We start from the raw sequence: 16413 nt of genomic DNA on the forward strand, positions 1-16413 counted from the left end.
AACATATAAATAGTGAGAGGTGAGAAGAAAAGGAAACTGAAGTATAGCCAGATGTCCATGTTGCAAGAGCTCATTCATTTTCTTCCCAATTCTGTTCCCTACACGAGCCAGATCCAGTCAGACTCAGCTCCACTGCTCCCAACACGACTGATGTTGTTGCTTGCAATGACTGTAAGGAGGAGGTGAGTGCTGTTACACTCAGTGCCAGACTACAGTCCTCACACAGGGCTATGGAGCTTATTACTGAAAAAAAATACACCAAAAGCATCTCGGTGACATACTAATACCTGAACACATTGCATAAAATTGGCTTAAAATTTCTTGGACTATGCATGACATTGATGGCAAATGCCATTTTTTCCTTATCTGGTACTCTTCTGTCCCTTCCTGACAGTGCTCCCTGATGATCCTGTACTGAGCATCTACTTGCCCTTTCACTTTATTTGGGTTTTGGTAACCTGTTGACTTACTTGACACCAGTGGAGGCATGTGTTCCTCCATTTCTTTCCTGCAGCTTTCCCAGAAGAGTTCCTATAGTGGTCCACAATGTCTGATGGCCAACACCAGGCTGCAAAGTCCCTGTGCTGGGCCACAAAGGTCCCATGCTGGGCTGCAGCCACCCACAGCCACTGCAGCAGTTGGGGGATGCCACTCCACCTCCTACCTGCAGCTATCAGCATGCCCCAGAGTGATGGCTTCAGGTGAAAGGAAACATTTCCTTAATTGCAAAGCCACAGAAGTTGGCTCCTAGAGGGCTATGGGCAGGGGAGGAGAAGACAGAGAGCAGACAAGGAGGGGGAAAGTCCACAATGAGGGTCAGTGGCAGCCAAAAAAGCAGGGCAGGTAAAGGTGCAGCACAGATGGCCAATACAGGGCTGAAGATGCAAATTCTGCTTCTTGAAACAGAGTGTCTACATAGTGACCTCATCCAAAATAAAGCTTATCTTAAGCACTCACTTATCCTTGACACATACTCATGTGCCCAGTTCAAATAACCTTAGTGGAAAGGTGTAGGTGTACAACGCTGTATGCAAACCAATTACTTATGCAGTACCGGTCACTGCAGATGCAAGTGGTAACTTGCCCTACAACTGGGAACTATAAGGCCACAAGGTTTCATTCAATGATTTTCATTATTTTTTAAGTTATGTATTATACACAGAGCAACAGTTCACAAAAACATCGATTTTCATAACATCTTTTAAGTTATTGATGCAAATCCTCCCCTTTCATGCAACTGTTTATACTATTAAAAGGTTTTAAACCCAGAGTTGTTGGAGCCATAAACATTTATTTCAGAACCTGGTAATTCAAAACGATGGTCAAACAACTCTGCTGCCTTCCAAATGCAATCAGCATCCTTATGGTTCACAACAGCAACACAAAAGCAATCAGCGCTTGTAGAAACAAGGGAGAAGGAATTGTTCTGTGTGTTTTACTAAATTGCTCCTCTTCTGGTGTATGATGGGGTTTGATTAAGTTGCGTCCAGGATTGCACACAGCATGACCAGGCTGTAGAGGGGCAGGCGAGGCAGCTGTGCAGGCGTAGCCTCACATGCTGCCCATGCACCCCCATTAGCCCGAGACCCCCGTGCTCCACATGCTGTCTGCAGGGAGCAGCTGCCTCCCCGTAACACCCCAGAGCACCCACGTTAGCAACTGCCACCACCGAACTAGGTACTCCATCACCATCAGTGCGTCCCAGCGATGGAGTAAAACCCAGTCATTCCACCAGGCAGTGAACAACTGCAGACCCAGAGGCTCTGTAATGTTGCTGCTTACGAATTCATTCCCTGCAACGTGCTTGGTGGGTCACAGCCACTCACATGTAGTGTCGGAGCAAAGACCAGTGGCTCCAGGGGAGCCAGGCAAAGGCAGGAAAGGGGAAAATGTGCAGTGGAGGTTTGCTGGTCTTAAAAATAGCACAATTACTTTTACCCCTATCCCCTTCTCTCAGACTGTGACTTAGCACCAACGACACCAGTGCTCTGGAATGGCAGTTTAGGACTTTTTGGTGGCTTTGGAAGAGAAATGGTCATCTCAGGCACAGCACAGAGAGACTGGGAATAGTCAATAAAACATAAAACCCACTCACACATAAGGGGATCTTTATAAAACTCCAATTACTGCTGGCTTGTTACCTAAGAATCCCTAAGAGGTAAGAGATATTGCTCACTGTGAGGCCCAGGGTAATGAAATTACAAATCCTTTCATGAGTAAGCATATGCTAGAAAGCTACATTTATTTGGCCTACATATTTGAAACTGTTCAAAAGGTTATTGTTTCACAAAATTTGGATCAGGAATTACTACTTACACTTGCCTTTCTCTAACAAGGAGCTATATGCAGGGGCGTTTTTAATTCCTCAGTGATCAATTAGAATACAACAAACACTACTGCAAAGAAGTTTCATTTAAATTCTGTTTTCTGAAGATCAATCTTGCATACAAAAAAAAAAAAATTGCTCTCAGATACATACTATAAATAACCAGCAAATGCAGTCCCCTTGAGAAACCTGGTGAGCCCAAACAGCCTTGTCTTTTCAAGTGGTTAATTAATTTGTACAAGAAAACTCCCATCTTATTTCCATAGTTTGTCTCCAGCATGTTTTAATTTCAGAACTGAGATCAACTGTTCTTGTCGCAAACCATGGATGGAGCTAACTTTTCACAAACACCGGTGTTTGCCTCTATGAAATAGGTGTATGGGATGGGTTTCCAAAAAAGATTATGATGACATCGTGAGTTAGGTGCTCAATTCCAGTTGAATTTATCATTTCAACATAGAAGATTTAAACTATCTTGGTAACTAAATCCCATGAAGTGAAGGATATCTGAAAACCCAAGTCTATGTGCCGGGTCACTGCAGAAAACCTGTCCCACACAGGCACTGCTTTTTGGGCTTGTGCCAGCGCCAGCAGTGCTGCGCTCCTCCAGCACAGGATGGAACGCTGATACTGCCAATATAAATTTCCCAGCCAGGTGTGAATGTATGAAGAAGTGAAACAGGATGAAACATTCTCTGCACCTCCCCTTGGTGCCAACATTTAACACAATGAATTTCCTTATAATGAACAGTTCCAGCCAACTGCATAAGTAATAGTCCTTGTGCTGCAGGAAAAAGAAATCGGTGTATAAAACGCAGTATCAGCGGATGGGAAATCTGACTACACCACATCATCACACCAGATGCTGGGAAAAAGACCTTGCTCATCAGTGTGCATTTAATGAAGGCAAGACTTGCAAGATCTGAAGGAACATACATGTTTGTCCCATCTTGTACTGCAAGTTGTATCTGCTTGCCACAGTCCCCAGTGATTATCTGTAAGATCATGCTGAAGTGAGGAGCTATTTTCTTCATTTTAAGGGTAACTCAGGAAGACAGAGTGCTATCTACTCAAACATCTCTAAGTAGTTAGATTGGCAGGTACTAGGGTTTGAAGAGAAAAGACCTCAAGAACTGAGCATTTCTGTAAGCTCTTACAGATCTGCACACATCTGACTATGACAGGTTGTGCAGACAGTAAAGCACGGTACTGAAATTTGGCATTTTGCATACCAGGATTGTGCTTGCACTTCACAGATCTTTATGTCTTTATGATCTTTAGATCCTCTAAACTATTTTCTCTACCTAAAAATCATGAACTTCTGGTTCATATACAGCTACCACGTAAAATACTCTGTAAGAGTTAAGGACCAAAACAGCCCCATAAGTCGGACACAAAGTACTGCTAACCAGGAGCTTGTGACCTTTGATTAATATCTCCATTTTAGCAAGGAGATGTACTTGATGAATGGAATAAGGTCTGCAGTGAGGAGGGCTTGGGCTTACCAGGGGAATTCTTGCAAAGAAAGAATAATGCTCCAAATTCAGAGTCCGCACCTGTGAGAGGCACACTGAAGCCCAGCCAGCTGGAAAACCAGCAGCAGTGGTCTGACCCACAGCAGTTCCCAAAACACAAAGGCAAGCAGCATTCATGCAGCAACATGTCCAGAGAGATCATCCAGACACAAACACCAAAACATCAACACTGACCCCAAAAGTATGCTCCTGGGTAGGGCATGTCTGGATACTCAAAATTCAGGTGCTGCCTACATGCCCAGGCTGGCAGGCTAGATCAGCCCTCCTGATCCATGCTCAAATTCTTCAAGCGGGACTATTCACAGTACTTGATAGAGGCTTAATGCTGCATCCACTGAAAGCAGGAACTTTGGAAACAGAGCGCCAGGCCATATCTGGCAGTCCGGTGCCTGGAGATTTGGTATTTTTTGGCTACTGTTTATTTCAGAGCCCGCAAACAATTAGCCTGAATACACTCCTCCACATCATTCAGGCAGGCTTTGGTTTTCCGTGCACCCTTTGCTCACAAATTCATGCCACAAGCAGTGTTTAGCACACACACACACTTGAAATTACAGGTCTTGTCAAAACGCAAAGCGCCAAGAGGGCCCATCCCAGCACAAGCAGCTCCCTTCATCTTGCTGCCCAACCTCAGCCCCTACTCACGCTTTTAAGTATTGAAAGGTAGAGAAATCAAAAGACAGGGAAACACAACTGCGGTGACTACTGCACCTCGGGCATGTTTCCTTCCAAACCGTGCGTGCAGGGGGGCACACCTAGCTGTGCTTCATCCTGCAATGCTCCGCTCAACCACAAACTTGAAATGACAGGTCCACTGTCAGCAGGGCTGGTTGGCAGTGACCCAGCAGCGCAAATCTGCCAGCTGGTCCGAGAGACCTTCCTGCACACGCTGCTCCTGGCTTCCCCACCAGCTGGGCCAGTGGAGCTGGATGAGGCGAGGGTGGCAGCCCCTGGCCATAGGCGCTGGGGGACAGCACTGAGGTGAGCAAGGGAAGAGGTCTAGGAGGAGATTGTGCACTAGAAGCCATGAGAGAATCAGCCCCCTGCTACCATACATGGTATTTTTTAATTAGGAAACAGCTGCATTTTTTTTTTCCTCCTAAACTAGCATCTGACAACCTAATAAGGTATGAATGCCATTTTTGGCAAGACAGATAAGATATATTTTGCAGTTCTCTCTCAAAACACTTCTTAATTTTATAGCATTTTAGTCTTCCTCGTTCTGCAAGTATCTCAGCCTGCCTTAAACCCATTCACATTATCTTCCTCTATAATCTTACTATCTCAGAACTACTGAACAAACAACTGAACACTGTCACCTGGGGCTGTAATTCATGCTGATTCACACCTGCTGCCCAGAGGCTTTTTCTTCCCACACCTCACTCTCAAGGTTTATTTTTATTCCTCAGTTATCCTAGTTTGAGTGCTGAAAGCTGATTTCTTCCTGTTGCAGAGAGAACTGGGACAAAGCAGACAACATAGGATTAAGCCTGAGGTAATTCAAGTAAACGTGAAACAACACCAGACCTTATACCAAAAAATATCAAGTCACTGCATTTAGAATTTGTATTTCTGAAGCATGATCCATAGCATTCTCCCACCTCCAGTATGCTTTATGGTGGCAGTAGGAGGGAAAAGGGTCAGCATGCTCAGGGAAACCCTCATTACAGGTCTGCTTTATGGACCTTGTTTCCTGTTTGTCCTCAGTTCAGAAATTCAAGGTAATCTTTCTTCATGAGCCTCAATATCAGCAAATGAGCAGTATATGAGTTGGTTGAAATCTCAACTACAACCTTAGAAGTTACAGGAGAGCCTCCCAGTACCTCTCACCTGATCAAGATCCACATGCAATGAATGTGATTCTCACATCCACTGATCTTGGCTTGCAAATTGGTGCAATATATTTCAGTTGGACCGCAACTGTCCTCATCTCTAAAACCCACCATGATAAACTCATTCACAACTGGTGATTTTTTAAAGTGGAAAAATACTTCCATTCTGAAACACAATGGTTCCAGCTAGACAGAAATTGCTATTCAGCCTGCCAAAACCAGAATGCAAATCATAAAACATTCACAAGGAGGCTGTTTGCTACCTGAGCTACATTTATCCAAGAAACAGCACTCTACTGGCAGAGTGCAGGGAAATGGAAAAAAGTGGGAAAACCATTACAAAACTTGACAGTAAGATCTTTATAGAGGTTTATTCAACCATCCCCTGTTAAGGGATTTTTTAGGATAAAGAAATACAAACTTCAGAAATTAGAACTCCCCCCTGTTTGCTGCTCTTGCAGTAAGTGACAGGATAAGATCAATGTTTGGAAAGAGACTGTATAAAGAGAATAGTCTCTATCAATCTCATCCCTTCCCTTGGTGAAAGTAGTTAATTTACACTTTCTAAACTGAGTAATTACCTCTACTTTACACTTGCAGTTCCTTTAGGAATGGAGTAATTAGCATTTGCCACAGAAACTTGACAGGGTCTGTATTTTGCTGAAGAAAGTTGCTCTTTGGTCTATAATCAGGGTCTATGACAAGTGCACTCACACATGGAGTACAAGACAAATGTTTCCACAGCAGGGAGCACTATGGGCTGGCATAGAGCACAGGGTGGTGAAACCCCCAGCAGCAGCAGCTGGCCCCATAAGAGGCAGGAAAGCATCCACTGGGCTCACACAGCCCTGCAGAGCTGGTGCTCCACTTCCCACCTTGCAAATGGAGAAGGCAGCTCCCCAAAGTCACCGTTCTACCAGTGGGTTTTCAACAGGACCCATTTCTGTGACAGCAGCAACACCCGCATCCTCCCTGGGGGCCATGAGTGCTGCTGCCACCCCAGAGAGCCACCACCAAGGGCCGGGCCTCACACAGCACCCAGATAGATAATCAGCAAAATGGCTGGTCCAGAAAAGCTCAGAGCAGTCAAAAAGGAGAGGGGAAAAAATTCACCAAACAAATGGCAATTCACTGGCAACCACGAGTGAAGATGCTAAGCAGATCTTAGCTGGCTGACACAAAATACAGTGCAATATTACATCGTGTTGTATATCCTTGTGTCTAACAACAGCAGCTTTTTTTTATATCTCTGTCCAAGGGCTCGGCAGAGCTCAGCACATACCCCAGGGCAGCTTTACTGGGTATGGCACGTCTCCCAGGGACCAACCCGCATGTCAGCGAGAAGGGAAGCAGCACGTGCCAGCCTCACAGTCACATTGAAACACAGATGAAAAACAAAGCACAAAAGGAGAAAGAGAATCAAAACACAAAATTAACCTTTCCTGAACACCAAAGTATTCCATTTTGTTTCCACCATTAGATTACATATGAGCCATCAGAGATTTGGGAGATGAAAACTCAGCTACATATAAAACCAAAGTGAGATACATAAAATATAAGTAATGAAGCCAAGTTTTTAACCAAAGGCATCAGGGATCCAACCACAGCTGCATTCCGGTGCCAGGATACAGCTAATAGGAAGAACAAATGCAATAGCCATCTAACTTGGGCTGAATTTTTAGTGGCAGCAAATGTTTCAGTGAAGCCTCCTATATTCTTCTAAACTCTGGAGAAAAAGAAAAAAAGAAAAAAAACCCAGCATCTAGAATGTCCATACAGTCACAAAAACGTATCTCTCAGTGACTCGGGAACCTAAATAAAATACGTTTCCAGAAAAAAAGCAATTAAGATGGAATGTTAATAACTGTATTGATGGTTTCAAAGAAGGAAAAACGTATCTCTCAGTGACTCGGGAACCTAAATAAAATACGTTTCCAGAAAAAAAGCAATTAAGATGGAATGTTAATAACTGTATTGATGGTTTCAAAGAAGGAAAACCCCACAATAAAGAAAATCCATCTCCATACATAGACTGATGCGAAAACCAGGAAAATCCCTTTAAGTGCAAAACCCCCAAACAATCCCCTAACCCAGCCCTCCTCCCTGAGGCAGTCACTGCTGGAAAGGCACAGCCACTTCCAGCCCCTTGGGCTGAATGCATCTTCCCCAAGTCCCACGAACCTCTGAAACCCCACAGCATTCACAGCAGCCAGAACACCCTCCCTGAGCTGTCAGCAAAGGTGTCTGCACCCCACAGCACCTGTCTGAGAGCTGCTCAAACAGAATCTACACTCGCAGCTTCTGGGAGCCCATGTGAAGGGCTGGGTGCAGCCGGTGGCCTGGGACCCTCTACTTGTTTTAGGACACAAGTGACCGTGCCTGCATGAGGGCTGGCTCACATGGCACCCCAAAGAGCTGGACAGGACCAAGGGAAAGCCCACCAGCACCCAGAGGTGCGGCACCACCCCGCTGTGAGAGCAGTGGCCTCATCAGGGAACAGTGAAATGACCTCACAGGTTTTAAGAATTAGGGGATTGATGCAGTTTACAGGTTTTAAGAATTGGGGGATTGATGCAGTTTACATCACGCTGCTGATACTTGAGGGAAGACAAGAAGTTATTTGGCAATTCCAGTAGATCATTCCATTCTATAGTTAGAAATACATGCACAAAATTTATGTTTTCATTCTGTATCTGAAGGCAAAATTAATTTTTCTTTCAAGTCTGACTAATATCTTCACTCACCCTCTATCAGTGGCCCAGGAGTCACCAAAGAGACAGAAGATGTATGTGTTTTATTACTTGAAACATATGGATCTACTCACACAAGTCATAACCACATCAACTAAAACAACAGAACAAGTGAAAATACAGCAGTCACTAGGCATAAGCCCTGGCGCTAGCTGTGTCAAGAGAGAGCTGAATTTTGGAGAAGGTTCTGTAGTTCCTTTACAGCCTGTACACATTTGCTTCCATCAACTGTTCCTAATGGGAATGGTGGAGCGGACAGGGGGCTGCCTGGCCAGGCCCCACTTACCAGCGGCTGCAGGGTGATGCACGTGGTGCAATGACACTGGTGCTCACTCCCAGATGTGCAGCAGCTCCGTGGGCCAGAGAAGCAGCAGACTCGGAGCTGCATCGTCTATAGCTGGAGAGTGCGGTACTCCCAAGGGCTACTTATTTTCATTTCTACTTCTACAATATCTAAAGGAATTTTTATATATATAATCTAGAGCTCTGCTAAGGCAAAAATGGTTACAGTGATTTCCAAGCCTGCTTCTGTAGGCTAGACATTCACACCTGACAAGACATTCTTTTGCTCCTATCCAGCAGGCATCCCAACAAGACCTGTCTCAGCCAAGCAGTCTGCAGGAATCACAGACTGGAAATCACCCAAGGAGACTCTAACATGTAGTTACCTCTGCTGCTAAACACTTCCACCCCAAGAGGCTTCCTTAAAACCTGTCATTGAAAATTTCAGGATGGTCCACCCATCCTTCCTGAAAAAAAGACAACAATTTTAAATAGATTGTTTTAAAGTCACATCAGAAAACTCATTGTTTAATAGTTCTAACCCTGCCCCATGTACTATGCACAGCCTTGACGCACAGCTCAGATCTGATGTTGTGGTAGGCTGGAACAAATGTAAGGCAAGAGCTTTGCGCTTCAGATGCATGGTAATACTAAGCAGCATAAAATCTGACTACAGATGAACTAAGTGCACCATTTCGGCAGATGCTTTTTGCCGCTTGCATTTGCACAGAGCAGATGAAGGTTTATTCAGGTTACACAAACTGGAAGGCTGGAATCAGTTCACTACTCCCCTGGGATAATCAGCCAGTCACTCCCGTTTGATTCATCTTTCACATAACAGAAGGAGCTACAAGTAAAATACTGCAGGTGTCTGTGATGAGAAGGTAGCATAGAGGTAAGGCTTGGAACACATAACTATCTATTAAATCACTTTAAAAAGTCTACACTTCTTAATGGCATCCCTCTGGATGATGTGTGTGCTCAGCTGATGTTTTCTCATTCCAAGGCGCTGTGTTCAAACACTGCTGCCTGGTACACTCCTACTCCTATGATGCAGTGAGGTTCCTCAGGTAAGACTGGTTTCTAGAGCATTGTTTTGGTGAAATCAAGAAGTCAAGGTCTGACTCCGATAATAGCTATTTATCACTAACTGTGAGGTCAACATTTACAATAAAAACATAAGTGGAAATGAAAGAAAAAGAAAAAGGCTGCCATGTCTCCATTCATGGACCTCGTACATCTTTTGTTTGTTAAACAGTCATGAGGTGCTATTTGCGTTGGGACTTGAGAGTCTCAGCTCCAAACCTACCCTCTTCCTATCTCCCTGAAATTTCTAGAGCAGATGGACTAAGCAGCTCAAGGTGTTTAAGGGCTACCTAGATAATCCAGGAAGAAATATTACTGTCTAGGGAGTAATCAGTATTCTCTACTCAGACTGCAAGTACTACACATCTGAGTCTCATGAGAACATTTTGTGCCGTATCTTGAAAAAGGAGATATTACTCTTGATTTGATGAAAAATGAATTGGAAATATGAGCTGTATATGTGCTAATTTACAGTGATGAAGTTCGCATTCATGACAGTAATAAGCACTGCATAAAGCATATAATCAACATTCACTGCAGATGTCAAGAGGAATCCAAAGGCAGAGAGGAGATACATACACTTGCCACAGTTGATCATAAACATAAAATTCCAGCCCCCCAAAAAACACAAAGCAAGAGGCTGTCCTTCTTCTCCCTACTAGTCCTCAGGGGTATTTGAGTGAATCTATCAAGTTCTTGTACTAACGAGCTTACACAGCCTTTCAACCATAAGATAAATATTACAAAAAGTGCCGTAAATATTTTCATTGTAGAAGCACAACTGTTTCACTTCCTCCCCAGCAAAAGACAAAAGCTACAAATGTGATTACATTCAGTTGGTAATGGGATGATTTAAGCAGGTAACTAATTAAATCCTTTTGGGTAGAGTAAGAGGTTTCTCTAACATCATATTAGAAATTAAAAGCAAATAAAGGAAGGAAAAGGTCAGAGTTTAACAAATCGTCTGAAATAAAGTTAAAATACCAGAAAACACCATCCATGGTCTGCAAAATCAAAGCAAGGCAGGCAATAGTGAAATGGTATCTATTATGTCAAATGAAACACAAACCATCTCCTGAAAGAGATGAAAGAAGGTAACTGGAGGTTTGCTTGATTTCATGCCCATGTGGAGCAGTAAGAAGAAAAGAACAGTGGATATGCACCAAAGTTATTAGGAGTAAATGTTCTCTAGACATTTACGCTGGAAGTAGTTCTTACCTTCTGGTAACCTGGGGTTAGCGTGGATAGAATTGGGGTCCCCATCTTCCTCGGGATGGTAACGATAAAGCGTCTGTGACTGCTTTTGGGATGACTGACTACGGTCTTCCTTTAGAGCAACAGGAGGAGAGGTTGTTGCACTGAACTTTACCTTGGGGAAAGCATTTCCCTCGTGCATTTCATGGGAAGATTTTGACCAACTTGGCTCTGTTAGATTCACCTCTTTCAAGCCTAGATACATGCTGTTCCCTGGGTCTTCTTTTCTGGCATGTTTTTTCATTTTAGAGTGGAGGGGTCTTTCTTGCTCATGCCTCTCTTTGTCCCCTTGCTTCCCCTTTGGTCTCCTCTCCAATTCCTCCAGGTGCTTGGGTGTCTCAGTGGTGGCTGTTGTGTGTTCCGAAGGAGCACTGGTGGTTATCGGTGCTTCTTTATGCGTCACTTGCTGGAGGGATGCTGCAGTGGTGCGGGGCACCCGCTTTCTCTCACTTCTTTCTGTGGCACTGCGCACTTCAGAGGGGACCTTAGGGACTGGCGTGGTGAGCGGCTCAGCCGTTTCCTCAGTGTATGGATCAGCCAGAGCCAAAGCTGAAGGAGCAATGCTGGCTGGTAAGTAGTCATAATCCTCGCTTTGCTCTTGGCTGATGCTGTCTTGCTCTAAGTGGGATGAATAACTTCTGTATTTTTTTGGAGACTCCACCTGGGTGTTGTCCCCTTCTGGTGCCTCCTGGTCATAGCTGTACGGATCGTCGTAGTGCCTCTCTGGTTCACTGTCTTCAGCATCTATTGGACTTGCAGTGTTTAAGGCAAATGTGTTACAGTCTGGAAGCTGGTAGCACATCAGCTCACCACCGGCGTTCGGGCAATGGCAAACCTTGCAGGGGGGCATGTGGAAGGTGTGCCCGGCTACATACTTCTGGCCCTCATGGAGGCAACCTATTCTCCCACACTGAGGGCACCCGTCAGCTGGCACCACCGCATCAATGCAGTTCGGGGGCAGCTCTGGGCACAGCATGAACTGGCAGCTGATCTTGCCACCTCCCTTGGGGCATGAGCACTCAGTGCTTCCAAAGTCCACAAAGTAAGACTGTCCTTCGGGTACTTTGCCATTGATAAACCCCACATTGACGCAATCGTAGTACTGGTAGCCTTCACACGTGCAGCCGTGCTGCAGACATGTGGCACAGCACTCACCAGGCTCCAGTACGTCCTCGATGCAGTTGTCCAGGGGCTGGCACTCCGCACCCGTGCAGTCCCTCTGTGCATGCGAAATGCTGGTCCACAGCAGCACAAGGATGATGGCATTCAAACAGCTCTGCTGCCAGCTCTGGTACCTATCCATAGTCTTCCCAAACAAATACAGCTCCATTCCAAACTTGCACATTTAATGGTTTTTCTTTCTAGAAGGCTGTAGATTCAGCTCCGAATCTGCAGTATTTTCCCAAGTTACCTTTTCTCATAGATCCTAGAGTTATGAAAGAAAACTCTGTTAAAGACTATACTCAGCACGTACCCTGTTAAACATTAGAGGTCTTTAAAAGTTGGGACAAAAACCCAACATCTGGAAACCTAAGTACAAAATTAATCATAATGTCTTCCAAGCATTGTAGGCACTAAGTTTGGAGTTGCATGCTTCCCCCCCACCCCCATTTTGAAGAAAGAAAAAAAGGTCGTGATTATTCTCTTTTGAATCTGTTCACAAAATATATATTTTTCAATAAAAAGGCCTTTATACTTCAATGCCTTTTTGTTAACCTTTCTAGCTAAAAAGAGAAAGATTTTTTGGCAGATAATAAGTAAATACACAGTTCTTCCTCTGCAGATATAAGTTTAAGATAATTATTATTTACGTTTTAATTACAAAGACCCAAATCTTAAAGATCTTTCTTAGACAAAATTTAGCCTTGAGATGTGACAATTTGTCTGTACGCATGTTAACTCCAAATAAGGCAGGGTTTTTCTGCCTTCTTCCCCCACTTAACCATCTTTTGCACTTCAGTATTCGGCATTAACAGTTATTTTTTTGCCCCAGCAGAGCTAAAATAGAACTTCTTTGTATATTGCGGTTACTGTGTGGTTAAACATTATATTAGCTGCCCTCAGCTCACAGAAGTTGGCACAGCTCCACAGCAGGCCTGTAGTGCAGAGGGGTCGATTCTGACTTTGCTAGTTACAACTGTATATGCAGTGGATTTTTACACCAACTGAGGATATGCCACCATCGGCAACCACTTCTTTTATTTTTGACACCACCAGTAATACTTCAGAATTAATTACTATGCTACGAACAGAATATATAAAAATTAATTGTTTTTAAAATACTTTGTTAAAACGAGTTGAGGAAAAGTTGTTTGCTTTTTAATTACTAAACTCTTTGACAATAGAAGAGTTTTAAGAGTTAATCAGCTGTTGTCCTGAACATCAAACGCATGTTCAAAAAGCTACACAATTAACATGGAAAAGTAATTATAACAGAAAAAAATTTGCCTATAGAATTTTATAGAATTTGTGATCTGATTATTTTTCCAGAACTCCTCCCATCATCAAAAAAATAAAGACCCTGGAACATTTATCTATGGGGTAAAATGTAGTCACATCACCAAGAACAATAAACCACACACGCAACAGGAATCCTGCCAGAAAATCCATTCAGAAAGATTACTTCTCCCATTCAAACTGGGTTTCCACCAAGTCTGCTTCGACTCTGCTGGAAAGCGGCCAGGCTGTGGGAAAAGCGTGCCTGTTCTGATAAGATACGGACAAACTGTGCTAAGAATTTCCACAGTTCTGCCCTGGAATTTGAATTACTTCAATAGGTTGTACAGAGATGAAATTCTTACAGATGTAGGTTTTCTACTACTAATTTGAGTATATTAGTTGAGTGTGCTAAAAGATACTGACTGAAGGAAAAATAAAATTGATGAAAAGTATAATAATGGCTTGGAAGAATCACTTTTTCAGACCCGCTCTCAAAACTAGGGTATTTTTTATGAAGGAGAATTTTCAATATGTGGTGCTGAAATAATTCTTCAGAATCCAGCCTAGGAAATAATGATTTATTCTACTTTCAGCAACTTTCCCAGGGAATCCAAATTTGTAATTATTACATAGCTTTAGCTGGGAAATAATGAATGGAAGGACAATTAAAGATAAGCTTCTTCTGTAAGGATCCCACAGCAGGTTTTTGTCATCATCCACCCCTGGGTTCAATGCTTCAGCAGATGCAAGCCCCTTGGTCAAGCACTGCTTGCCAGAGCACTGCTGGTGGCAGCTGAGCACAGCTCTGCCCTGGCCCATGAGCCCCCACCCCCCCAGTGCTTCCCAGGCTCAGAACGCCCCGGGACCCTGATGCGGGCCGTTTGGGTGTCACAGCCCCAGCTCTGGCCAGCCTCTGCGTGCACAAAGGTAGGGCACAGCGTTGCCTCCATAACCAGCACCCGTGGGCCACACAAAGGGGAAGCTTGTGTGCATCCCACTCTATATCCAAACAGCAACTGCTCACAGACACACACTGCTGTCCTGGTGCAGCACAGCTCGTCAGGTACATGTGACAATGGCTCAGGACACCCTGTGAATGGTTCCTGCCTGCACTGCTTGTGCATTCCGGTTTCCCAAAACAAGCGCTCACTTCCCAGGCATAAACTTGAACTCCCAGCAAGAAACCCCCAAATTACCTTCTATCCTGAAGCAAGAAGCAGAAAGTCAGTCATCATTTGTATCTAGCATGCCTAGAAGTTCAAGCACAGCTGACAGTTTATCACGGGACAGTCCTGGTTTTGTGAAGGGAGCTGCTCAACTGCCCTCCCCCATACTGTTACCTCCTCTCCTCCTCATCTGCACCCCCTTTCTGTCCAAGGGTTGGTTGTTTGTCCAGGTTACCTCCAGTTTTTCCCCTGTTCCTCTCCCTGCTCCCTTGCCTCTTGCCCACAGAGAGGCCCTGCTCCCCGCCTCTCATACTTTCTGCTCAATGCCTTATCCAGTCTCTGTGTACCCTTTCTCTTCTGATCATTTTCACATCCCTCAACATTTGGTTTCTCAAGCTACCAATCTCAAATTGATAAGACTGAAACCCTTACAAACCCTTTTTCTGCCCATAACACCACAATCTTCCTTATCCTCAGGCTCACTTTCCTTCACCAGAGGCTCCTTATTTCTGGTGTAATGATTCCAACAAAAGTATGTGTTTTTATTCCTTTCAACCATTGCATTTTCCTTGTGCTTTCTCCATCTGTTGCCCACACCCATCGCTGCACACCCCACCCACCCCCAGCACCACCAACCCATAAACTTGCACGTGAAAGAAACAGTCTCTACTTCAGGCACAGAGAGAAGCAGCTCTGAGTGAAGCGCAGAGACACAACTCTTGAGCCCCACTGAGAAAGTGCATCCCTCCGAGGAAAGGCTGTGTGCTCTTGCCAGCCCACGCAGCTGATGTGTAACTGCCTCGGGATCTGTGCCCTTCCCCAAAGCTCCAGAGAGAGCAGCTAAGTACTTGGTAATGGCATCCAAAGCTGGAGCTGTGAAATAAAGGTGTCCATACCAAGAGGATAAAAAATGCGCTACCTCTGGAGGACAGGGGAGTTTAATACCAGTAGATATTGTTGCAGTAATTTGTTTCCATTAACTATTTTAATGCTTTCTTTGCTGTCCTTTTACACAACTGGGACAATACACAAGGGCTTCATCTAAATGTGAATCGGATTTTTTTACTCTGAACTCTGTCCTTCGCTCACTCTTATCAATGTCATTGACTTTCACTGCTCAGTTGGGTGAGATGTCACAACAAATTAAGCCCTGCACACCTAAAATAAAAGTCTTTCAAAGCCTCTGTTGAAAGCTTTACAGAACTCCACAGCAAGGTAACCCAAGTGTTCATGCATTGCTTCGTGACCCAGGTGGCTTTAATTTACATCCTTTGTGGAGATTCCGACCCTGTTGCGCATATCCTGTTCTCCTTCAGTTCCAGGGGTAACCCTGTCGGCTTTAGTGGGGTCATACTGGGCCACTATTAAAGTAGCTGTTGCCAGTCCCACACACACCATGTCCTGAGAAAGCAGAGGTGCCCCTGCAAGGGAGGGCCAACGCTCTGGCTGGGACTAAGTCCCTCAAAGTCAACAGAAGTAAACCTGTGAGGTAAATTGGAAGTAAACAGAGGATGGTCAGACCACAAAGGAGTTCCTTATCTCTCAATTCCCCAGGCGAAGCAAAGATACGTTTTTTTTAAGCTGGTTTTCCATAAGGTAAGAGTCCAAATGAACATGAACTACAAGCACACCATGGAAAAGGAAATGAGTGTGCCTCACATTGCTGATTAAACCGGTATCTGTGTGGCAGGACAACCAAGGCTAACAGCAGCAACCATCAAAATTATAACTAGCACTGGCTGA

General features: G+C 44.3%; 1 protein-coding gene across 10 annotated transcripts in view; it reads right to left on the reverse strand.

Annotated features, from left to right (window-relative positions):
• The window catches only part of FBLN2 (fibulin 2), a 106404-nt gene that overhangs the window by 66315 nt on the left and 23676 nt on the right, over nt 1-16413 (reverse strand). For all 10 annotated transcript variants that reach the window (XM_055805767.1, XM_055805768.1, XM_055805769.1 and 7 more), the window contains one exon: nt 11030-12491. In XM_055805767.1, coding sequence (XP_055661742.1) covers nt 11030-12410 — 1381 coding nt within the window. In that variant the 5' untranslated portion in view covers nt 12411-12491. The remainder of the gene's footprint in view (nt 1-11029; nt 12492-16413) is intronic.

Source organism: Falco peregrinus, chromosome 5 (genome assembly GCF_023634155.1).
Source record: "Falco peregrinus isolate bFalPer1 chromosome 5, bFalPer1.pri, whole genome shotgun sequence".
In the NCBI taxonomy this organism is placed as follows: domain Eukaryota; kingdom Metazoa; phylum Chordata; class Aves; order Falconiformes; family Falconidae; genus Falco; species Falco peregrinus.